This window comes from Contarinia nasturtii, unplaced genomic scaffold, assembly GCF_009176525.2.
Source record: "Contarinia nasturtii isolate CC-2019 unplaced genomic scaffold, AAFC_CNas_1.1 Cnas_scaffold_3175, whole genome shotgun sequence".
Lineage (NCBI taxonomy): Eukaryota > Metazoa > Arthropoda > Insecta > Diptera > Cecidomyiidae > Contarinia > Contarinia nasturtii.
This window is the reverse complement of record NW_022200487.1, coordinates 1,255,866-1,279,134: the sequence shown is the minus strand read 5'-3', so window position 1 is coordinate 1,279,134 and position 23,269 is coordinate 1,255,866. Positions and strand designations below refer to the sequence as shown.

Genomic DNA, 23,269 nt, shown 5'->3' with positions numbered 1-23,269 from the left:
TGCGGTTATAATAAAAGCCAAAATTGTCAAATTATTACATGAGATTCCTGAATAGAAACAACTTCATACCTATCCATTCATAGAGAAGAGTATACATTTCGTTGATTTGGAAATAATTTTTTATGTTTTTTAACATTAAAAATTATGAAATACTATCTCCGATTTCGCTATCGAAAAAATAATTCAATTGAAAAATGTAAATGGTTCAAAACGAATAGTTTCGTTTTTGTTTTTCAAGTGTATTATTATTTATATTTTTAAATTTCACGTGACACGAGATGAAAAATCACGCGGATGTAACACCAGTTGGCGCTACGAGTTCATTTCGTTGTACAAAAGCTATTGCAGCGCCGTACTACTTGACATAACCACGCTTTTTAGTTCTTTTACATTTTGGTTGGTGAGTCGAAGACACGTGCAAAATATGTCTGCTAACAAAGTTGCCAAGAAAGACGACAAAAAGGCTAAAAAGCCAGTCAAAAAATTGAATTACGATTTGGGAGGCGGTTTGTTGAAGTATTCCCGTGCTCAACAATACAAACGCAAGGCTTTGTGGCGTTTTGCTGGCAAAAAACGTCCAGTTGTTTCTGTACCAAAGAAGCCCATCACCGCCGTCAAGAAAGTCAATGGTGCGAAAAATGGTGGTGAACGTGTTGTCAGTTTGTTGAAACCAAAATCTAACTATCCAACAAAACCAAGAGTTGCAGCCCGTTCAGCTCGTCAACTTTTCAAGAACCATAGCCGTAACACTCGCAAATCATTGCATCCAGGTCGCGTCATTATTTTGCTTGCCGGAAGACATAAGGGCAAACGTGTTGTTTTACTTAAGGTTAGTATAAAAAGCAATTGGAATGTGTGTAATTTGATAAAAATTTATTGATTTTGGTGACAATTTTCTTGAAAATTCTTTAAAAATATTGTGCAATAACTGTGAATTGTGTGAATTTTAATTGATTTTGTGTTATTTTTTAAACTATTTTCATGTGCTGTATTGGTGTGATAATGGTAGGTCTTGAAATCAGGCTTGTTGTTGGTTACTGGACCATACTCATTGAACCAATGCCCATTGCGTCGTATTTCACAACGTTATGTCATCGCTACATCAACCAGCATTGACATCAGCAAGGTTAAGGTTCCAGCTCATGTTAACGATGCTTACTTCAAGCGTGAAAAGAAGGAAAAGAACCGTGGTGAAGGTGATGTCTTCGCTGTAAAGAAGGAACGTTATGTCCCAACTGAACAAAAGAAGGCCGATCAAGCTGCCGTCGACAAAGCTGTTCGATCTGCTTTGGCTCAACACAAAGACAAGAAAGTGTTGTTCAAGTATATCCGAAGCTACTTTGCATTGAGCTCTAGCCAATGCCCACACCGCTTACGTTTCTAAACAAACGCAATAGGAATATCGCGACAAGGCTTCTTCTATCTTTAATGAAATTTAAAAAAACATGAAATTTGTTTTATAAAGGGTTATATTTGATAAGACACCTTTTAATAAAAAGTGGAATCATTTATGATCAATCAAAAATAATCGATTAGCCTTTATTATTTTCTGTCTATTGTGAAGTTTTAGGTTAGAAGCGGCAACTAAATGGAATACCTAACATTTATCTTATGTGACATTAAAATCCCATAAGGAATCCCTGTGTATAAAAAAAAGAAAATATTTCTTTTTCGAATATGAATTTTTGTTTCTGCCAGTCACTGATAAGTATGCTTTTGTGTCTTGTAACATTTTCACCAACCATTATGAACCAAATGAATTGGACACTTGAATGAAATACATTACCAGTCTGGATCCATATTAATAAAAAGAAAGAACATAAAGCATGGTACATATAATCGATTTATTAAAATTGCATCAACTTGAATATGATGATGGTGCTCCAGTAAGCTTATTCAAATGTACATTAATTAATTAGGCATTCATACATGTTGTGTGTGTTTTTCTGTTTTATTACATTTGTTTGAACTCGTTTTTAAATTCATTTGTTCATACATTGAAATCTGAGACATTTGTCGATATTTCGCATAAAAAGTAGGCACTTTGAATTCCTACAACAAATTTCATTGAATTCAATCCATTTATTTTGATTCATGTTTTTAATCCGTACCAAAAAAAAACACGATACACATTCTTTCCTTAAATTAACATAACAAAAAATTCATAAAAATAGAATATTTTTGGAAGTAGAAAACCAAAAAAAAAATTCCATGAATATTGAGCTATAAAGAAGCATAAGTTTATTCGCGTCGCAAGTTGTCCAATCGAGCTTGTAAATCGGCATCAGCATCCATTGGCGTATTGCCGCCACTACCACCATTACCACCGCTACCGCCGGCGGCACCAATTGCAGCTGCTTGTGGCTGTTTGCTTCCTGTAGCAACCGATAGCGATCCAGATGCCTGAAATTTGACATTTACAATTAGAGATGAGTCATACTAAACTATGACACCGAAATTAACAATTTAACACAAACCTGTGGCAATCCAGATAATTGATCACCTAATTGAAGACCGAGTTCATCTAGAACTTGGGAAACCACAGCGTCTGATTCTTCTTCGTCTCCTTCATCTTCCATTGCATCGTCGATGTGATCGTTAATCATTTCTTCTTTCATGTCCATGATTTCCGATTGTTTTTCGAACTCCATTAAAATCTTCTGAATTTGTGGAAGATTCAATTGTCGATTCATATTTGCCATGGCTTTAGTTACACCACTCATAGCCTGAGCCATGGTATTTTGCGATTTCAACGTTTGAATTTTCAGCGAAACAGCTTGAATGTTGGCTTTCATCAGCATAAATTTCTTTACATAGCGACGAGTTCGTACCAAATCAAGTGCCATAATTTTCACCGCATCCATTTGACCCTCTTTAGCCAATTTTTTAATGTCATTAATAATTTTCTTCTCCTGTTGTTCCATTTTCATCTTTTCGCGATCCAAATCGCGCATTGCTTTGTTTAGCGCTCGCTGATTTTTTCGCAACATTTCCTCTGGTGTCATTCGTTTTCCAAATAGCCACTCCATCATTTCAAATTTTTTCTTTACACTTTTTTACAAAAAAAAAAATGGAAATTCTATTTAATACTTCAAGTTTGCACTACGAAAAATCACTCCAAATATCAATATAACGAATCGCAAAATATTTTATCGTTTTAATTGGAAATGAAATTGTCTAATGAATCTATAGAGTCGAAATAGAAAAAAAGACGATTCAAAACAACGAAATCTTTGTTGCAAATGTATGTGTCAAAACAAAATGTATATATGCGTTCATATGTCATTTTCAATACAGTGACGTAATTCGGGTTGCCAGCGACTTCGTAATACTCAATGTAAAAACAATAAAAACTTTTTATTCTTTTATTTGTTTGTATAATTGTGCTGATATCATGGTCTTTGTATACGTATAAATAATTATGTGTTGTAGGTGTTTTTGTAATACCAATATGCCACACAGTAAATTTTGAATTAATTCAGTCAGTTAAGGGGAATGTCTAAGTACAATTTGTCGAATAGAACAAAATCATACGAATCGAATTGAAAAATTTCTTAAAATTTTGGAATTAAAGCTATTGTATTGACTAGTTGATTCAATTTGCTCCACAAATTAAATGCTTATGAAGAATGGATGTTCTTCGATTTCATCGAGTTTGGTTCGTTGGACAGGATCAATTTGTAGCATCTAGAAATTATTATTTTAATTTAGTGAGATTGTTCGTAATAAAGATGAAAAAGAAAAATTGAAAAATCTCCTACCCCTTCAACTAAATCCTTGCTGTTTGAATCCAATTCGACGTTCTCGGGATATTGAATATCGAAATACGATAAAATTCCATCTGGATGACACGATTGAAACGAATAACCGGTGAGAAGCTCATAAAATATGACACCAATGCTCCAAACATCCGATTGTAATGTTAACGGTCGCTCGGGCGCAATGTATACAATGGGATAGCTTGTTTGATGCATGTCTTCGCCAAAGATATACGGATTGAACTCTCGCCGATAGAAATACGAAAGTAAGATCTCGCCATTTTTGCCCAGTAACAAATTATGTGACTGTAAGTCGTAGCAAATAATGTCATTCGCATGTAAATGTTTTACCGCAAAAATAAGTTCTCGAAACCATTTCTTTATTATGGCTCTTGGAAGTTGATTTACTTCGAATAATTTAAATTTATCAAAATAATTGTCAATTCTATTTGTTGCGCTTAAAGTCGGCGATATTATATTCACATAAACATCGTCCTTCTCATGAGTCTCATCGTGGCTTTGATTCAAGCTTTCGATGGAATTACTAGATTTTGAGAGAATTTCATTGCACAATAAATTTGGCTCTGTAGTGATTTGGACTCGTTTCAATGTCGTAGACACGGACTTCAATAGTTTCTGAGAACAATTTAGAATATTGTTTACATCCAAGTCATTTGCAATTAAATTGAAATGAGGAGCTTCATCAAATGCTTCTGGACTCTCAAATGCAGTGGTTTTCAATATTGATGAATTGTCAAGTGGAACATCTTCATAGTAGGATTGAAGTAGATCATAGAAACTAAAACTATCTTCTTCGTCGTTAGATGATTTGGCATCGGACGTCTTTACTTTGGCAACAGGTGTATCAGGTATTGATATCGGATTGCTTTTAAAAATACTTTTAACTGTTTTAAATTTGATCGGTATGGATTTTGTTGTTTGGGTTTTACACCGTGATGACGACGATGAATGACGGTTATACGATCGTATATAATCGTACAATTTTCCCCCTCTGAAAATGAAAGAAACAGCAATGATATCATTTTATTTTTTTTTAATTTGAACAAATACTTACGTCGCTTGTTCTAGAAGCAGGTAGACATTTGAATCAGATATGTAATAAGCTACCAGTGACACCATAAATGGAAAATTTGTGGGCAAGTAAAATTCTTCGGGTTCATTGAATATTTTATCAATTGACTGAAAGATAAGAAATTGATTGTGTTCGCATGAATTTCACAACGTATAATAAAATTGTGGCCAATCATACCTTCATAATATAAGTTTGTTTTGTGGTTAGGTCTTGAACTTGCATCACCTTATCAAATGCTTTTAAAACTTTAAATTTTGACAAGTCTTTTCTTTGGTTTGGGACACAAGGTGTGTCAATTGGATCTCGAAATACATATTCGCCACTGTGATAAAGATAGATTGCATTAAGAAAAAGTTGAACATTTAATATGATAAGAAAATGAATTACTTTGAATACTGTCTCGTTAGAATAGCAGCTGATTGATCTGACGAACTTGATCTTATTTTAATGGAATCAGTGATGATGATATCATTCTCCGATGACGCCTTATAACCATCATCCGAATTCTCAGCCGGTGAATCGATAATTGGTGTTGATATCGAACTTGATTCGAACGATTCGTTCAACGATGATGAGGTTGATGGAATTGGCGTTTCATCTGGATCCACTAGAATTTTACTGGCACAATCCACTGTGTCTTCACTTGCAGTTTTAATGTCGTCGGCTTCGAATTGAAGGTTTTCATCGTTCGGCATCGTTTGACTTGTTGCAAAGAATTCTTGAAATACACTGGATTTATATAGCACCGGATGTTGTCCGATAAAATCAAGTAATCGAATTATAAAGAGTTTTCGTTCAGTAATTACGTCGGCTTCGAAACGTTTAAAAAATGTATGATTATTCAACGTTGGTACGATTCCATTTAAGCGTTCGTCCTTGTGGCGTTTCTTAACAAATTTCAACAATGCCTTTACATCGTTGAATCGTTTCCATACTGTGAGACATGTGAGTGCTTCTGGGATTTCAATTGGAAAGACCTTTCAACAGAAAAAAAATGATTTTTTTCATTTTGTATGTGCAAAAATATACATATAATTTATCGATAAGGTCTTATCAACTCATACCACTGAGGTTATTTTATAAACGGTAAACTTTTTTGGGTGTAAACACACGTCAGTCACAGCAAAACTATGTATCCACTTTTCGTCGACTGACGAAATTGACTTGGAGTTAGACATTCTGCGATTTATCTGTTTTTTTTTTATTCAAAAATTCGAAACAATGTTTCTCGACTTTATTCCACCATTTTGATTGTAAAGAGATTAATTTTCCCTCTAATTTTCAATAATTTTACTAAACATAATGGTCAATTCTTCACTTTCATTGTTCACACTTGTTTTCACTTTATACGTAAACGTCAGATTGAATGTATGCAGGCAAAACAAACCGCTCAGCACACAAATACATTTGTACGTTTTTGACATTTAACAATAACTGTGTTTATTCGGGAGTATACAATTTTTTTGTCTGTAAATCACTCAACATTGGATAAATGCTCAGTGCGCAACTGCTCGTTAAAGGGTTTAGTTGTTCATTGTTTTTCTTTTTACTTTGACGAAAGCAATTACTTAATTTTGTCTTGAATTTTTATTATTATCTGCTTATGTTCGGCAGTTATAGAGAACAATAAATAATCTAGAGCCATGGAAAACTTTGTGAATTTAATAGAAGGTGATCGTTTGCCTGATATGGGAAAATATTGGCAACCACTTATTCCATATAAATTTGAAAATTTACTGACGCCGGAAACATTAAAGACTACCGTATTGCATAGCGAAGAGGTCGACCGTATATGTAAATTCTATAGCGATGGTGACGATAAAAAAGAGGCTCAATTACGACGTATAATTAAATTGCAACTTGAAGAGATAGGGTTTAAGCGGAAAATGACTGTAATTCGTTTTTTGGGAATTATGTTGAATAAAATTTTGCTACAAATGACACATGGAGTGTATGTGAACCGAAAATCATTAGAGCTGGTGAAAAGAGAATTGGCTCAGAGCCGGTGCCCTGTTTTATATTTACCAACTCATCGAAGCTATTTGGATTTTATTTTGATGTCATATATTTGCTTTGCGCACGATCTTGAAATACCGGCAATCGCAGCAGGCATGGGTAAGTAAAGTCATGGCATTTGAATACGGTATAATTTTCACTACACTGTGCGACTCTGTATAAATCACTAGATTTTCATGGAATGGTGGGAATGGGATCAATGCTGCGAAATACTGGAGCATTCTTTATGCGACGGTCATTTTCGTCCGATAAAATGTATTGGGAAGTCTTTCGAGAATATGCTCGTACATTAATTTCACGATATCATTCGGGGGTTGAATTTTTCATTGAGGGCACAAGAAGCAGAAGCTGTAAGGCATTATCTCCGAAAATTGGTAAAATTATGAATTTTCATAAAGTCAAAAGTCGTTTTCCGGCAATAACAGTTGTGTGGATTACTTTCCTTTTTCTCTTGATATGTTTCGCCGCCTTAACAGGTCTACTCTCAATGATGCTTGAAACGTTTATGAAACGAAAAGTGTTCGATATTCTTGTTGTGCCCGTCGGAATTTCCTATTGTCGCCCTTTTGAAGAAAAGCTTTTTGCATACGAGCTGCTTGGTGTACCAAAGCCAAAAGAATCAACTCGTGGTTTATTCAAAGCATTTGAAATAATGGACAGTTGCCATGGAAAGATGTTTGTTAATTTTGGAAAAACAATTTCTCTGCATGAATACTTTGAAAAAGATCCGTCAATATATTGGTCTCCAAATGAACCATTTGCACAAAACCTAACAAAGGAGCGTCTGCAGTTGATAAGTGCACTGTCTTGTCACATTGTTGACAAGCAGCAGCAGCTTATTGTTTTAAACACATTCAATTTGATTGCTATTTATTTCGCTTATCGTTCTATGATCAATGAAAAATGCAATCGTGATCAGTTAAAATACGGTATGTAACACTTTTGACACTCACATCATTCCAATACTTATCAATGGGATTTTTTCACTAGGTATCGGCCTCCTCGTTAATTTCTTGAAGAAATTTGAAGTTTTGCTAGCGCTTGAAATTCCATCAAAAAGTGATTCAGATATAACTGATTCGTTGGAAATACACGCAAACGTACTACAATTTAAATCGAAAGAAGCTAATGCACCATTGTCATTGGTATTTGGACCGATCGTTGCTTCAAGTAACATCGACCCATCAAATCTAAAAGGACATAGTTTGTCTCCGCATACGATGCAAAATACATTACCCTCTTTTCTTTTACAAATTTATGCAAATCCATGCATGTACTGGTAAAATTATGAATTTTCATAAAGTCAAAAGTCCTTTTTCGGCAATAGCAGTTGTGTGGATTACTTTCTTTTTTCTCTTGATATGTTTCGCCGCCTTGACAGGTTGCATCAGCCGGCTTTTTATGTATTAGTTCGAAGATTGGGTGGTCGTTCCCAAGAAGAAGTAGTCACCGAAATCGATCAATTGAAGCGGATATTTTCGTCTGAATTCATTACGAGAAAATGTACCCAAGACACGAAGAAAATAGTTGAAATTATGGATTCAATGAATATCTCAGAAAATATGGAATTGGAAAATGTACTACTTACATCAATCCTTCCATTTGTTTTCTGTTATTTCAATGTCGTTCAAGTGATCAAGAATCAGGTATAGATTTACACATATGTTATGTATCACATTTGTCACTCTTACAAGTATTTCTTTCATTTCTCACTTAAACGTAGTTGTCATCGAAACCATTCAAAGATAAGGATCTCTTCGTAAGGGCGCAAATGTATGTTGAAGCACGTCTAAATGGTAACGCTGAATTTGTTCATCCATATTGTTTGTCGTTGGATTCCATTTCAAATGCGTTGCATTCACTTGTTGCAAATAACTGCGTCACAAAGAAAACAATCACCAATGCTGTTCAATACACGGTGAATTTGGATGCAATAAATCAACTCGACGATAATCTTCGTCGATTGTGTTCTATATTAAGACATTTCAACGGGCTTAGCAATTATAATAGTAGAGCAAAACTTTAGATTAACCAGATAAGTCATTGTGCATTTGTATTATTTTAAAAGGTATTCGATCTATTTCGGGTGGTTGAGGAAATTGATTAATTTTAGACAGAATTTTTTTATTGTCATGTTCGAAAAATCAATAAAGATGATGCTTTCAAATATATTAATCTTTCAACTCTTGAATATCGAGACTGGAACATAATAGTAAAGATGAGTAGCTATTAAGATTTGATTTCTCCAGGTTAGTATTGAGAAAAAGTTTCACGGTTTTCAATGTTATTTTTGAGCTAAAAATTTATTTACAGATGTGTTTTTAGTAAGTTTTGTGGACGCTTAAAATCCGTTGTATACACTACAATTACTTCGAGTTACAATAGTTAAGATCCATTAAGAACCATTTATATCGTCATTTCAAACAAAAAAAATTACTTGTTTTGCATGTCTTAATGTTCAATTTGAGCCGAATGTTTTGCTAACATTTCACACACACGAGTGAAAACAATTCTATTGCTAACGATTCAATGTATGTCATTATTTATGTCACAATTTGTTGATTTTCCTTTGTCTAAATTAAAGTTTATAAGTTATTGCTTACTATTGAATTTCAGCTATAAGTACTGAATCGATTTGGTAAAAATATTAGCTTATGCAAATAACTTAAAATTTAAAAAAACAGATACACGAACAAAAAAAAATTAAAACGAGTTGTTCAACATTTTCACGTTTTGTCATCTCATTACATTGGAGCAGCACGTTAATTATGTTGCATTTGAAAGATTTTTATTCAGCAATAAATGTGTACGCAGATAAAAAGTATGTTTTTCTAACGTTAATACTAATTAGTTTAAACCATATAATTAAATTTTGTTGTTATTGTTGTGTACGTTTCCTTTTTTCACTATCGTTAGTTTGCGGAATCTATTCGAATAATTTCGATTTTGTATTTCCATTTGCTGGCTGCGTTGAGTTTATAGTCTCTTCTTTAGATTTAATTAATATAATTGTTTGGAGAATGACACCAAGTATATTTGCCGTTATTGAGATGATTATCCTCGGTGAGAAATATTATGAAAAAACTGTATGTACCTATATGAATGAATTTATTTTTCATGAAATGACGCCATTTAGCTCAATGGCGACCGCGATGTTCACGATCGTCACGACGGTCACGGTCTCTGTCTCTTGACGATCGATTGTACCTTTCATCATAATAGCTGCAATTTAATTAAAAAAAAAATCAATTATTACATAGTGAAAAAGCATTAATTTTATCGAATTTCAATACCTTCGTTTCGATGATTCACTTGGATCACCCGTATCGGGGGACTTGTTTCTTGGACGATTCGATCTATTCAAAAATAAAAGGACATTTATTGTAAATTGTCAAAAAATTATTTATGGTGAAATGAAAATGTTGTATACCTTTCGCTATAGTGATCGCCACTGCTATTTCCAGCACCAGATGTACCAGAAACATTGCGATCGCGACTTCTAGATCTTGCATCTCTATATGAACTTCCACTTTCATAATAGCTTCGTCCGCTTCGTTCACGTGAACGTTCGCGATATCGTGACCTATCTTTTGACGTGCTTCTTTCACGCGATGAACGCCGTGGACGACGGTCCGAACCTCCACGATGTGATCGATCTCTTGATCGACTTCGCCTGTATGATTTACTCTCGATACCTGTCATTTTGATATTCAGTTATTTGTTAGAATGTCATCTATTCACCATAAAATATATAATGTACAACTAACCATTCAATGTGTCTTGCAGTGAACTGATTAAAATCTTACAACGTTCATCGTGAGCAACTTTTGATTGTTTAATCAACGAAATGGCTGTAACGAGCGTTTCGATGGCGCTGAAAATGTGCATTTAGAATTAATGAAATGTATTGAATGTCATTGTGATTATCGTTAAATTTACCTCATAGTTTCACCAGCAGCTGCATCCGAAACAGCTCGTGCGATAGCTGAACTGCTAACAGTACGGTTACGTGTCATTATTTCTTCAAATTCAGCTTCGCTCATTTGCGGATGTATGGGTTGTTCGGGGAATTGATTTGTTGGTGGTATCGATTGTGGTTTTACCGCATCTGATTTTCGCGAGAAAACAAATTATTCAATTAGTGTGTTGATGACTTGATGAGTTATGGTTTTTGTCTTAAGTTAATTAACTTACTGTGGAAACGTGGTCCATTATCCATAGGAGGGAAATGTTGTGGGCCACTATGTGGCATATTCTGTGGTGGCTGATTCATACCTGAATTTGGATGACCATGTGGATGTCCTTGCGGCGGACCTGATCGAATTAATTTATACATTTATTTTCAAAATATTGAACCATCTTAAATACATAATGCATTTACGTGCTGCACTCTACACTGTGAATATTTTATCTGCGCATAAGTTTACCTGAATTTTGATTGAAGAATGCTGGATTCACGTGTGGTGCGGGCATTTGTTGTTGGCCCATGTTATTTGGGCCACCAGGACCCATCTGTTGATTTGGTGGACCACGTGGTGGACCTTGCATATTCATATTCGATTGATTTGGCATACCTGAAATCGATTTAGAAAATATATATTTACATTAGGATTGTTGGTTAGATGGCACAGAAGCATAATATTATTTTAGTATTGTTAATAATAAGATTCATAAATACCTCTCCGCATATATGCTGCATGCGGAAAAGTTAAATAATTTGATGAGTAATGGTGTATAAGGTGATTGATGGTGTAGAAAAAATATATATACATTATACATATCTATAAATAAAATTGAAAAACAGAAATTTCTTACCTTGAAAACCACCTTGATGCATGTTTCCTGGCGGGCGATTCCAATCGCCCCTTGGACCTCTCGGTGGCATGCCACCTGGCTGAAACTATAAATATGTAAATATTTTGTGAAACAAACAAGTACTGATAGTTAAATAAAACTTTAGTTCACTAAACGATATTCAGATCGAAACAACAAAAAAACAATTGCTTACTATGATGCAAAAGTCTACTATGCAATGGGAATGAAAAATGTATTACCATTGGTCGCTGAGGCGGACCATTGCCTGGGGGTCCGTTTGGTATTGGACGTGGACCATTTTGACGTGGATTCCATTGGTTTTGATTTGGAAATCGTGGCATTCCTTGTGGTCCTTGACCTTGTGGACCCATTGGTCTTCCTTGCATCATTGGTTGCTGAAAAAGTAATAATAAAAGCACATTTTTTGTACATTTCAAAAAAAATAATTTTACATTTCTGGTCTATCCTATTTTGCCGTCTATCAACTAACTTATAACTTAAATACATTGAGCCCCATTGAACAATAACTAAACACCACCTGACATAGAAGAAAATAACACATGAAACCATATTACATACTTACTTTGAATGAATCATCGTTTGATCCAAATTAGAACAACTTTGATTTTAAAACAAGAGAACGATGAGGATAGAAAGAAAATTTCAGATAATAATTGAAAAGAGGCAAACATTGCTAAAAGCGAAGTTCATCCATCCCTTGGACTATGACAATTAGAATAAAAAAATGTTGTCTTTCTTTTCGTAAATTGTGTTGCTTTTATTGACACGCTTTTCCATAAATAAATATTCTTTTAAATTTATTATGTTTTTCCTTTACGTCTTTAACATTATTGTACAATAAATGTCAAATGTTCTACGCATTCTATAACTGAATTGAATGCCAACGAGAATGAAAATGTGCTTATGCATAAATTAAGTCATATTTTGTACAATAAATTGAAGCAAATCGTAGGCACAGCAAGTTAACGAGAAAATATTAAGAAAATTTATGTTTATTTTATCAATTGTCGGATAAAAACAAGAAAATTGTTAGATATTCATAAAGTAGTCGATCTAAAAAGGTTTTTCATAGTCCGAATTTCACAATTATTTCCTTTGAATGTACAATTTTATGTCAGAAATGATTTTATGGAATACAATTATGTTGAACAGCAATTGCGTATTTAATGCAGAGATCCAATATAAAGAGACATTTTCATTGAGGGCGATTGCCCCACAAAAAATCAAAAATTGCATTTAATAAGTAATCTTATGGTAATTTTTTTATCATATCATTTGTACAACAATAGCTTTTCAGCCCCAGAAATCTAATAGTTTCAATGATTACAGCCATTCATTTATTTCGTTATTATATTTGAACATTTTCGAATAAGATTTAAGGTAGAACAGTTTCATACAAAGAGTATGTCAATCTTTTCTTCTCTCATAAAATTTAAGGAATTCATATAATTTCGACGTCTTTTAAACAAACAACGCTAAAATACAATTGAAAGGATTGAAATACAATCATACGAGAAAATTCATGTATATTAAAAGAATTTTTATAGAAAATAACTACAATTTTTATGATAAAATTTCATAAATAAAACATTCGAAATCGAACACTTTAAATTTAAACGAAGCTAATGGTTTTAATGATTAACATTTTTGTTAATTTGAATGAAAAACCGACGATAAAACATTTTTAAATATTTGACATTTTTCAGTGGTTTTTGAAACAATAAATGAATAAATATAAATCGTTGCATCCACCATATTATAAAGTTAACCTTAACGTATCAAAATCACAAGCCTTCAGGCTTTTAATTGTTTGGTATCTCTTTAAAATGCCTTTAAAACATTGAAAACAGTATTTACTGTACATAACATTATTCTAGCTAAGTATCTTCAGTGCTGAAGAGGAAATTTGTAAAAAATATTCCCATTAATCATTCGACGAAATATATATACAATGAGTGTCCAAGTTTAAAGTCTTTTCCTCAATTTTACAACAACTCTTACAATATTTCAACACAATGATTCATTCGCATTAAGAAAATAATGAAATATTCTAACTATTGGGACAAAAACATCTTTCTTTATATAGCTAACCAAATTTTGGGAGATATGTTGATTTAAATAATCAATTGAGGCGATGGATATCATTTTTAATAAGCTAATTGCAAAATCCAGATTTCTTGCGAATTCAATTCAAAAATTATTTTGTTACTTTCCGGAATTCAATCTGTTTTTTTTTTCATGCAATATAAATTGATGGTTTTCTATGGAAATTTATTCTCCTAAATATCAAACATTTCGCCATTATTATTTGTAAAATTCTCTCTGTATGAATCCAAAAGTATTTTATCAGGCAGATGAAGGTAAATAGCAAAAAAATCAACCAATCTGAAATCGCTTTGAAGTATATAGTCATATTCTACAAAATCGTCAGAGACTACCACAAAATAAATCTAACATACAAATAAGTGCATTTACCATATGAATTTCGTAGATAAATGGTATTTTTGTATTATTTTAACAAATATGTGATTCGTCATTAGGCGTGAAAGTTGAAATAGAATTGCATTCAATTGAAGGCATTTGGATTTAAATTTAATTTGTTATACAAAACATACATTTAAATAATGTTTTGATAGGTTGAACATACAATACAATTTATCTGATGTATTTACTTATTAACGATTTTATTTCATGGTATGTTCTGCCAAAAACTCTCATTTTCTATGCGCTACAAAAGTGTTGGAAGTAAATCAAACAGTTTTTTGATGAAATTAAATCAAATATATCACATGTTTTGGTTACACAGAAAAAAATCCTCCATAACTTAAACCAAAAAAAATCTTTCATTTAGTTGCTTTGAGATTTGTATAAGATCGAAGAAAACAGTGCTTGTTAAAGTGTAAAATTAATTTAAGTAATTAATACATCTTTTATAATGCAATCTTAGAGTGGTATAGACATAGGCTGCTTTGAGCAGATTAAGTGTCGAAAATGTGTCGTAATAATGTTAATCTTTGTCAAGCTTGTCAATTTCAATTAGAAAAAAAAAACTATACAATTTCCAAATGATTTTCAAGAGTTCAATTTTGTTTGTACAAAGTTCATTGAGTCTATTAAAATGACATACAACTAGAGAAGCAAATAAAATTCAGAAAACAATAAGTTCATCAATCATACAGGATTATCATTATTCTAAATAAAATTATTATTTGGCACTTAATATATGAAGTCCTTACATAGGATAATTTGTGTATTAAAAAAGAGTAACTAAAAAACGCACCTAATTTCAAAATGCGCAAACATAACAACAAAAAGTTAAAGTTATCAAAAGAAATAACAAATAAAATATAAAGTATTGAAATTAAAGAAGAAAGTAAAAAGATGTACATCATCAGAAGAAAGAAGCGACATATATTTCCTCATTCAGAAAAGTAAAGACTGACAATGTAGTCAAATAAATCAGATTCAAAGAAGAATAAAACATTCAACAAACTTATTGATCACAAAATACATCTTTTCGTCAGTCAGTATTTTTCTAAAAGTGGATGTTCTTGTACGTTTTTAATATTTAATGTTAATGATATTTCTTATTGTACAATATATATTTTTTCGATCGCTTCTTCTGTGTTCAATATTTTTACTTAGCTTCATATTTTAAACAAAAAATAGTAATATGTACGTCAATTTTATAAAGGTATACATCACAGGCAAAAATCACAAGACAGACTTTGATTTAAAAAAACAATTAGCTAATTAAACACTTTATGTGTCAAACTTTCATTGTAAACTATTTAAAAAAAACTCAATTAATTGTCGTTTGGATTTGTTTGACATCACAAACAAAGTATCAGATTAATTCGATTATTTTTGCAATGTGGGACATTAGATCATCGATTGATATTTCACTTATACACAGAATGTTTTTTTATAAAAAAAATCAAATTACTATCAATTATTTTAATTTTCTTACTATTTATAGAATTTATGTTCTTCGTATGCCATAAAAAGGAGATAACACATGAACATGTTTTCGTTACATTGTATTTTGATTTAAAATCAACAAAGATGTTGTGATCTCTTTTATGTGGTAACACGAAGTATTATAACATGGTCAGAGACAATATCCAAAAATATGCAATATTTAAAATCATTGGTGCTTTATCATATAAAAAATATTTGGAATTGTCATTGCTTTCGTTTTTTCCTTTTTTTTCATTTAGATTTCGAACATTTTTCAATTTCAAATTAAATATATCAATGCCATAAATGTAAAGGAAGAACCAATCTCACATGGTTGTCAAGCTATTTGAGATAAAAAAAACAATAAACTCAAACGTTCTATCTCATGTTTGTGTTGATTGTCTTTTTCCGCTCTCATTTCCAGATAAAGTATATTTTGTTCAAATTTAGTGTTAAAATTAATATTTAAAAAAAAAAACAAAATTTCCATCAACTTTGAATTCTTATAAACGAAACCTATCTCAAAAGTGTACACTTTTAATTCTGCTGTTAATTGTTTTGGCCATCATCTTTTATTTGGTTCATTTCTTGTGCTCAATGAATGATTGAATTAGAATATAATTAGAAGTGTACACCGATGATGAATGCTACATGGATTCTTCGTCCAAAAATGGAATCAAACAGGATGTTTTTAATAGCTACCTGCATTCGAGGTGGGCCTTGATTTGGCGGCATTCCCATATTTTGTGGTGGCATATGCTGAGGTCGAAAACCAGGTCCAGATGGTCCATTCGGCATCATCATACGTGGTGGCCCATGAACTTGCGGACCTTGAGGGAAGTTGCCTTGCATTGGTCCCGGTTGCATTGGTGCTTGTCCCCTCGATGGATTTGTTGTTGGTGGAATTGGACGAGTTTTTTGTTGACTCTCAAATTGAGCTAGTGCCGCTTTCGTTGGTAATGTGACAATCGGTTTCTGGCCATGCAGTTCATTTTTTGGAAGTCGCTCTAAACACATGCGCATGCTCGGCTCCGAGCCAAGTGTTATCACACAAAATCCTTTCGATTGGCCGTTTGCACGATTCTCGAAAAATTTCACCTCTTGAAAATCAGTAACACCAATCGTATTAACGGCATCGGTTATATCCTGATCCGTTGTCCACTGTTCATAAATGAAGTTAAAATGTAATTAATTCGTGCATAGTTAAGTTATAAATAAATCGACTAGTTGCAATGTTATGCTAACCCATGTTAAATTGCCGACGTATAATTGATGGCGGCGCCCAGGATGATTTGGTGCAAATGTGTTTCCCATGTGAGAATAACTGCCATTTGCATCATTTCCATCGGAACGTTCAGCCGGTGCAATTGAACCATTTTCATTTTCATTACGCTCATGCGGTTCGGATGAAGGGGCTGCAACTACGTCATCATATAGATCATCATCTCCAACATAGTCACCTTCCTACAAACAAATAAACAAACAAAACTAAAATACACTAACAATTTTTACTTGTGGTCAATAGGTGAAATGGTGTAGGCAAATCCAGCTAGCTACTAGCAATTTTGCAAATTATACTTATTTTATTTTTTATGAAAATGTCAATACACTTTTGCAAGCTACGCAAAATATGGTTAGTAACAAAATATCGATAAAATAATTCACCGCACATACCTTCATTTGCGTAAAATTTTGATCTATATCATCAGAGTATAAATCAATATCTACACCATCGGCCATATTTAAATGTTTTTTTTCCTCTTACTATGTCTTTTCTTACTGAAACTGGTCTTCAAACACACTAATGAGCGATGAAAATTTTCTACACGAACTAAATTAGTAAAGTTCTTGTCTTTGTCTCACGATAATGCACTTTGTATCAGTAAAATAAAATATTTGTTATACGTAACCAAATAAAATCATTCGATTAAATTCTAAATGACGATGAAAAAAATAAAGTGGATGCCATACTTTAATCGCCGACAGCCGCCATAAGAATGAAAAATTTACAGTGAATGAGAGTCAGTAGTACCATGATGCCAAATGATTTTGGTGTGCGTGTGATTTATGTGAGTGTGTGCGTGTGCATTTGTACGTATAGCATGAATACAGCGCCAAAACGATGTTAGCGTACAATTTGTGGTTACCTGTAGAACATACCCATACATATACACATGGCCGACACTGTGGCGCTTCATTCAAAAAAGTGAAATGAATTTTATTTAAAAAAATATAAACAAATTATTTTTTTACTTCAAATTCAATGTAATCAACTCTGTATATTGTATAGGCATTTGATAGAAATGCTCAAAGTATCGATACATAAATATTCGCTCAAGAAACGTTGACGCATCGAAAGTTCTTTTGTATTTCAATTTGACAGTGTATACTGTATAGACGATTGATTTGCTTATCAATTTGACAATTCGCATCGAACGAGATTAACTCGGAGAGAAACATTGTCGATAGAATACAGGTTGTGTGTTTATGTATAAATGGGCGAGCGCCCACATACGCACGCAATGACGAAGGATGCGGTTGATAGATTGCGGTAGTACAAAATGCTTGAGCATCGGCTGTGAATATTTAGTTAGTCGTCGACCAAGAGTCGAATCTTAAGCGCGATTCCATTTATTGTTGCTATCACTTGCTCGTGTCATTTCATTCAGTTAAATTTCAACACTGTTCTCTTTATTTTTGAACTCTGGTTAATCATTTCGTTCGGCATTATTAGCGTCGAGGCAGTATAACTGTGACCTGTGAGCCATATTAAATCAACTGAAAATAACATCCAGAAAAGGTCCGTGTTCAATTAAAAAAAAGAGTATCATTCATTTGTGCGTTGGGATCTTATTAATTTGGAGCATTGAAATAAATCTTTATTCGGATTAAATTACCAAATAATTCAGTTAATTGGATTAACATTAACATTTTGAAATGTGTTGAGCTGTCAATTTATAAATTCAAATCAGAAGATGATAAATTCTTCAATTAAAATATTAAACTATTACTTCAAAATAAATAAAAAATATACCGAACTTTTCGAATATCAATATAAGCTGTATTTTAGCAGCAAAATTCTTATCTCATAATTATTATTTAACAAACGATAATATTTGATATGAAACGCAATAATAATTTCGCGGACTTATATAGTGAACTTGAAGAAAACCAAAACAACAATCATTTAGCTTCAGCTGAATGGCATCTAGGACTAGTTAATGACCTTTATTTGACATCTATTTTAGTGCTCTCTGCTAGAGGAAAAAATTGAAAGAAGTACGAATTCGGCGACACCGCTTGCATTCCGTGTGTCACATCACACTCGTTGTTGCTAATGTGCGTACATTGAATTCTCAAGTGCGTGTTTTGACCGTGAACGTGTTGTGACACATGAAAAGAAAGCAGGAAAAACTCGATAACAACGGCGTCTTCAATTGAAATTATATACATACAAAGATGTTGAGTGCATCTTGTTGGTGGTGTTGTTGTTGTAATAATAATAATATAATAGTTTATTTTTCTTTCGTTGGATGCTCTCTGCACTGCGGTGCATTTGACGACATTATCGTTAGTTCAATTTCATTACAATTCTTTTCTTTCATTGCAAATGACGATGAAAAAAATGCCTGTTTTGCATTAAGTTGTTGGGCTTCATCATAATAATTCAATATGCGGCAAGTTACATCTCTATTCGTGATAATGATTATTTTTTTCTCGCACATTTAAAAATGGAATTGTAAACAATCCGTTGCGATAGTAATGAAGAGCCATTTAATTAAGAGAGATAAATGGTTTTTAATCTTTTATACTCTCGTTGGTATCTCGTCGAACCAGTTCTGCATTTCAAACTAAAATATTTAAAAAGAATTTCAATTTGTTATTTTTGCTTAAGAAATTCATTAAATATAGTTAATAATATCGCGTATCATCACTTATATTGTATTGACCCAGTTATATTTCAAGTTTTATTGTCATTGTTTTGTACAATGTATATGCACAGAGTTCACCTCCCAAGAAAGAGAGTAGAGAAAATACTTGAATTCGATTTAGGAAGTTTTTTTTCCTTCTGTTTCGTATCGTTTCGTTTCGTTTATCATTTCAATTCAGTATTCTGCGCACTATTTTCGATACATATTAAGCAAAACGTACCGTATTCTTATTGTATAGTTTTACAAATTAAGTTTATGTGCGCTGAAAAGAGAAACGGTGTATTCTCAAGGTCTTCAGAAAGCCTGATCAACAGATTCAAATGTAAAAATAAAGTAATGTAGATCGGCAAACGCTACGCATGTATGTTGAGTGATATTATGTATGCAGCGTGATAGTGTAAATCGTATGTAAATCGCGTCATCGATTCCGTACTTCTGCTGGCGCGTCGGCATTATTCAATCAAATGCCGTTTCTTATGTATTGAAAATTGGTTGACAACGACGTCAACGTCGTCGCCGCCGCCTTCGCCGCCACACAGATCCTAAACCAGATTATTTATAAATTTTGATTGAAAATACAAAGAAAAAAGAAAAACGAGAACTATAATTTTTCCTGTTGACACCAAATACATATTTAGCAATTAAAAGCGCATACAGCTATTCTTCATTGTTGTTTGTCTATAGCATTTTTTCTTTTCCTTCTTCAAATTATTTTTCAACATGTTGGCAATAATTTGTTGCATAAATAGATGAGCAAGAGATATTCGCGCGCTGAGTCAAAATCCGATTTGTTGGACTTTCTTGATCGTGGACAAGCGGCAGCGCGTGAGAATCGATGGACGTTTGAAGTTGCATGGGAAGCAGCCAATAAAGTAGGCGGCATTTATACCGTCATTCGTTCAAAGGCATTCGTTTCCACCGAGGAATTGGGCGAATTTTATTGTTTATTTGGCCCATACAAAGAGCAATGTGCACGCACTGAAGTTGAAGAATGTGATTTTCCCACCGGTAATCCATTGCAAGGCGCTGTTAATAATTTACGTGCTCAAGGATACAGGGTTTGTTAATCAAGCTAACATCTATTCTTTTTTTGTGGTTTCACAACATCATTGAGTGATATCTTCTTTTTTTTTTAAATAGATTGTAACAGGAAGATGGTTGGTCGATGGCAATCCACAAATCATTCTGTTTGACATCGGTTCGGCTGCTTGGAAAATGGATCAATTCAAAAAAGAATTGTGGGAAACTTCACACGTTGGAATACCGCATTTGGATGTAGAATCGAATGATGCCGTCATATTGGGCTACATGATTAGTGATTTTTTTGTAGAATTTAATCATTGTGTGAAAGGATACACTGAACAAAATGGATATGGTCCACCGAGAGTTGTCGCTCAGTTTCATGAGTGGCAAGCGGGTGTTGGTCTGATTGCTTGTCGAACAAGAGGAATCGAAATTGCCACTGTATTCACAACGCATGCAACTCTATTGGGTCGCTATTTGTGTGCTGGCAACACAGACTTTTATAATAATCTCGATAAATTTTCGGTCGATGAAGAAGCGGGAAAACGACAAATCTATCATCGATATTGCATCGAACGGGCTGCCACGCATTTGGCACATATATTCACGACGGTATCTGAGATCACCGGTTATGAATCTGAACATTTATTAAAGCGTAAACCGGACATCATCACACCAAATGGTCTCAATGTTAAAAAATTCTCAGCCATTCATGAATTCCAAAATTTGCACGCCATATCGAAAGAGAAAATTCACGAGTTCACGCGTGGTCATTTCTATGGTCACTTCAATTTTGATTTGGATAAAACACTCTACCTATTTATTGCCGGTCGTTATGAATTTGGTAACAAGGGTGCAGATGTGTTTATTGAATCGTTAGCTCGTTTGAATCATCTATTGAAAAGCCAATTACCGGACGTCACTGTAGTTGCATTCTTAATCTTTCCGACAAAAACTAACAATTTCAATGTTGAGAGTCTTCGTGGACATGCAGTAACTAAACAACTACGCGATACCATAAACTCCATACAACAAGAGATTGGAAAACGCATGTACAATACATGCCTTGGGTAAAAATAATTTAACTTTATTTTATTATTTCACGCATTGAACTTGACATTAAGTAATGCATATTACTTTGAAACCATCATTTACTTAGTGGTAACTTGCCGAACTCATCTGAATTACTTACAAAAGACGACATTGTTAAAGTTAAGCGCTGTTTGTATGCACTTCAACGTAATGGACATCCTCCCGTTACTACTCACAATGTTGTTGACGATTGGAATGATCCAGTGTTGTCATCGGTGAGACGTTGTCATTTGTTCAATACAGTCCATGATCGCGTTAAAATCGTTTTCCATCCTGAATTTTTGTCGTCGACGAATCCACTCTTTGGTCTTGACTATGAAGAATTTGTGCGAGGTTGTCATTTGGGTGTAAGTATTTGTGCATTTATTTTCATTCCAACAAAGTTATTTGATGATGAAATTCTTCTTATTTGGCTTTATCAGGTCTTTCCTTCATATTACGAACCATGGGGATACACGCCTGCGGAGTGCACAGTGATGGGTATTCCCAGCATAACCACGAATTTGTCTGGTTTTGGTTGTTTTATGCAAGAGCACATCGCCGATCCGAAATCCTATGGTATCTATATTGTTGATCGAAGATATATCGGTTTGGATGAAAGTATCAATCAACTGTCTACATTCATGTTTGACTTTGCCAAGATGAGTAAGTAATCAAAAATTACTATTCCATTATTGAAGAATGCTATCCATTCTTTCAATTATTTTTCCATTACTTCCATTACATTCCATTACATATTGATTAATTTCCATTCTTTTCTTTGTGATTAACCCTAGGCAGACGTCAGCGTATCATTCAAAGAAATCGAACAGAGCGTTTGAGTGATCTACTCGATTGGAGAAATTTGGGAATTGTAAGTACACACATATTTAGAAATGTAGTCTAATTCTCTTCGGTAAACTCATTTTTAATGTCGTTTGTGTTTTTGCTTTTTCAGTACTATCGCGAAGCACGTGTGAAAGCATTACAAGCTGTTTATCCAGATTATGTCGATGAAAGTGGTTTAGACTATGTGCAAAATTTCAATTATCCACGTCCACTCAGTGCACCGCCAAGTCCTTCGTCTTCACGAGTCACCACACCACATGGCTCACAACATGGTTCTGATGATGAAGATTCAGTTGACGATGAACTTGAACTCAAAGAACTTGGAATACATAATCATCATTAAAGAGTAGTTTATTAAGTCCAATGCGGAAACTGAAGGAATCCTTGGCGCAAGCCTGATATTGGTTCAAAACTCACGTTATATACAAATTGGATGCAAATTAGAAAAATATTTTTAAAAATAGAAACATTCGCGCTATCGCTCGTTTGAACCAATGTCATTTACGTCAAATAAATAGAAAGTTTTCAAAATCAGATCCAATAAAATAACACTTTTTTAGTGAAAAATAGAAAGAATAATTGTTACATATTCATAAATCTGTATTTTTGATTCTGTTAAAAATAAATAAATAAATAAATGAGTGATTGAGGAATTTTATTCAATTTCTATAGCGCTATTGAAATGAAACGTTATATATTAAACATTTCTCTTTTGTTGAATTGTTTACAAC

General features: G+C 33.3%; 6 protein-coding genes across 8 annotated transcripts; 3 read left to right on the top strand and 3 right to left on the bottom strand.

Moving 5' to 3' along the window:
- The first annotated feature begins 380 nt into the window (after nucleotides 1–380).
- On the top strand, nucleotides 381–1,528 carry LOC116349919 (60S ribosomal protein L6). The gene is made up of 2 exons (XM_031781576.1): nucleotides 381–829; nucleotides 1,010–1,528. The coding sequence occupies exons 1-2, from the start codon at nucleotides 425–427 to the stop codon at nucleotides 1,382–1,384; spliced, it is 780 nt and encodes a 259-aa protein (XP_031637436.1). The 5' UTR covers nucleotides 381–424; the 3' UTR covers nucleotides 1,385–1,528.
- A 292-nt stretch (nucleotides 1,529–1,820) lies between these two features.
- On the bottom strand, nucleotides 1,821–3,238 carry LOC116349896 (charged multivesicular body protein 2a). The gene is made up of 2 exons (XM_031781538.1): nucleotides 2,478–3,238; nucleotides 1,821–2,403 (listed from the first exon to the last, which is right to left on the bottom strand). The coding sequence occupies exons 1-2, from the start codon at nucleotides 3,030–3,032 to the stop codon at nucleotides 2,242–2,244; spliced, it is 717 nt and encodes a 238-aa protein (XP_031637398.1). The 5' UTR covers nucleotides 3,033–3,238; the 3' UTR covers nucleotides 1,821–2,241.
- A 119-nt stretch (nucleotides 3,239–3,357) lies between these two features.
- Nucleotides 3,358–6,224, bottom strand: LOC116349891 (ribosomal protein S6 kinase delta-1). The gene is made up of 6 exons (XM_031781532.1): nucleotides 5,916–6,224; nucleotides 5,239–5,828; nucleotides 5,029–5,173; nucleotides 4,834–4,958; nucleotides 3,762–4,770; nucleotides 3,358–3,687 (listed from the first exon to the last, which is right to left on the bottom strand). Exons 1-6 carry the CDS (start codon nucleotides 6,027–6,029, stop codon nucleotides 3,613–3,615), a joined length of 2,058 nt encoding a protein of 685 aa, XP_031637392.1. The 5' UTR covers nucleotides 6,030–6,224; the 3' UTR covers nucleotides 3,358–3,612.
- Nucleotides 6,225–6,344: 120 nt separating this feature from the next.
- LOC116349873 (dihydroxyacetone phosphate acyltransferase) lies at nucleotides 6,345–9,001 on the top strand. The gene is made up of 6 exons (XM_031781499.1): nucleotides 6,345–6,966; nucleotides 7,038–7,241; nucleotides 7,344–7,796; nucleotides 7,858–8,146; nucleotides 8,249–8,513; nucleotides 8,591–9,001. Exons 1-6 carry the CDS (start codon nucleotides 6,495–6,497, stop codon nucleotides 8,891–8,893), a joined length of 1,986 nt encoding a protein of 661 aa, XP_031637359.1. The 5' UTR covers nucleotides 6,345–6,494; the 3' UTR covers nucleotides 8,894–9,001.
- A 569-nt stretch (nucleotides 9,002–9,570) lies between these two features.
- On the bottom strand, nucleotides 9,571–17,671 carry LOC116349874 (cleavage and polyadenylation specificity factor subunit CG7185). 2 transcript variants are annotated; one of them, XM_031781500.1, is made up of 13 exons: nucleotides 17,338–17,671; nucleotides 16,909–17,127; nucleotides 16,366–16,824; nucleotides 11,922–12,077; nucleotides 11,683–11,767; nucleotides 11,546–11,560; nucleotides 11,295–11,441; nucleotides 11,062–11,181; nucleotides 10,807–10,975; nucleotides 10,635–10,741; nucleotides 10,298–10,562; nucleotides 10,161–10,223; nucleotides 9,571–10,089 (listed from the first exon to the last, which is right to left on the bottom strand). In XM_031781500.1, the coding sequence occupies exons 1-13, from the start codon at nucleotides 17,401–17,403 to the stop codon at nucleotides 10,005–10,007; spliced, it is 1,956 nt and encodes a 651-aa protein (XP_031637360.1). In that variant the 5' UTR covers nucleotides 17,404–17,671; the 3' UTR covers nucleotides 9,571–10,004. The 2 variants fall into 2 exon arrangements, with proteins under 2 accessions (XP_031637360.1, XP_031637362.1); XM_031781502.1 differs by lacking the exon at nucleotides 11,546–11,560 and having other exon boundaries at nucleotides 17,338–17,670.
- A 570-nt stretch (nucleotides 17,672–18,241) lies between these two features.
- LOC116349902 (glycogen [starch] synthase) lies at nucleotides 18,242–23,131 on the top strand. Of its 2 annotated transcripts, XM_031781545.1 has the most exons (7): nucleotides 18,242–18,463; nucleotides 20,345–20,653; nucleotides 20,736–21,688; nucleotides 21,778–22,057; nucleotides 22,133–22,355; nucleotides 22,487–22,563; nucleotides 22,648–22,881. In XM_031781545.1, the coding sequence occupies exons 2-7, from the start codon at nucleotides 20,345–20,347 to the stop codon at nucleotides 22,879–22,881; spliced, it is 2,076 nt and encodes a 691-aa protein (XP_031637405.1). In that variant the 5' UTR covers nucleotides 18,242–18,463. The 2 variants fall into 2 exon arrangements, with proteins under 2 accessions (XP_031637405.1, XP_031637406.1); XM_031781546.1 differs by lacking the exon at nucleotides 18,242–18,463 and having other exon boundaries at nucleotides 22,648–23,131.
- Nucleotides 23,132–23,269: the final 138 nt, after the last annotated feature.

Bases quoted from the DNA above. Each gene is read 5' to 3' on its own strand.
- LOC116349919 (XM_031781576.1), top strand. From the start codon at position 425: ATGTCTGCTAACAAAGTTGCCAAGAAAGACGACAAAAAGGCTAAAAAG. The intron at 830-1,009 runs GTTAGTATAAAA...TGATAATGGTAG, and splicing joins AACGTGTTGTTTTACTTAAG to GTCTTGAAATCAGGCTTGTT.
- LOC116349896 (XM_031781538.1), bottom strand. From the start codon at position 3,032: ATGATGGAGTGGCTATTTGGAAAACGAATGACACCAGAGGAAATGTTG. The intron at 2,404-2,477 runs GTTTGTGTTAAA...GTCAAATTTCAG, and splicing joins AATTATCTGGATTGCCACAG to GCATCTGGATCGCTATCGGT.
- LOC116349891 (XM_031781532.1), bottom strand. From the start codon at position 6,029: ATGTCTAACTCCAAGTCAATTTCGTCAGTCGACGAAAAGTGGATACAT. The intron at 4,959-5,028 runs GTATGATTGGCC...CTTATCTTTCAG, and splicing joins AACAAACTTATATTATGAAG to TCAATTGATAAAATATTCAA. The intron at 3,688-3,761 runs GTAGGAGATTTT...AATAATTTCTAG, and splicing joins GCAAGGATTTAGTTGAAGGG to ATGCTACAAATTGATCCTGT.
- LOC116349873 (XM_031781499.1), top strand. From the start codon at position 6,495: ATGGAAAACTTTGTGAATTTAATAGAAGGTGATCGTTTGCCTGATATG. The intron at 7,797-7,857 runs GTATGTAACACT...TTTTTTCACTAG, and splicing joins TCGTGATCAGTTAAAATACG to GTATCGGCCTCCTCGTTAAT. The intron at 8,514-8,590 runs GTATAGATTTAC...ACTTAAACGTAG, and splicing joins TTCAAGTGATCAAGAATCAG to TTGTCATCGAAACCATTCAA.
- LOC116349874 (XM_031781500.1), bottom strand. From the start codon at position 17,403: ATGGCCGATGGTGTAGATATTGATTTATACTCTGATGATATAGATCAA. The intron at 17,128-17,337 runs GTATGTGCGGTG...ATTTGTTTGTAG, and splicing joins AAAATTTTACGCAAATGAAG to GAAGGTGACTATGTTGGAGA. The intron at 11,182-11,294 runs GTAAACTTATGC...TAATTCGATCAG, and splicing joins ATTCTTCAATCAAAATTCAG to GTCCGCCGCAAGGACATCCA.
- LOC116349902 (XM_031781546.1), top strand. From the start codon at position 20,345: ATGAGCAAGAGATATTCGCGCGCTGAGTCAAAATCCGATTTGTTGGAC. The intron at 20,654-20,735 runs GTTTGTTAATCA...TTTTTTAAATAG, and splicing joins TACGTGCTCAAGGATACAGG to ATTGTAACAGGAAGATGGTT. The intron at 22,058-22,132 runs GTAAGTATTTGT...TGGCTTTATCAG, and splicing joins TGCGAGGTTGTCATTTGGGT to GTCTTTCCTTCATATTACGA.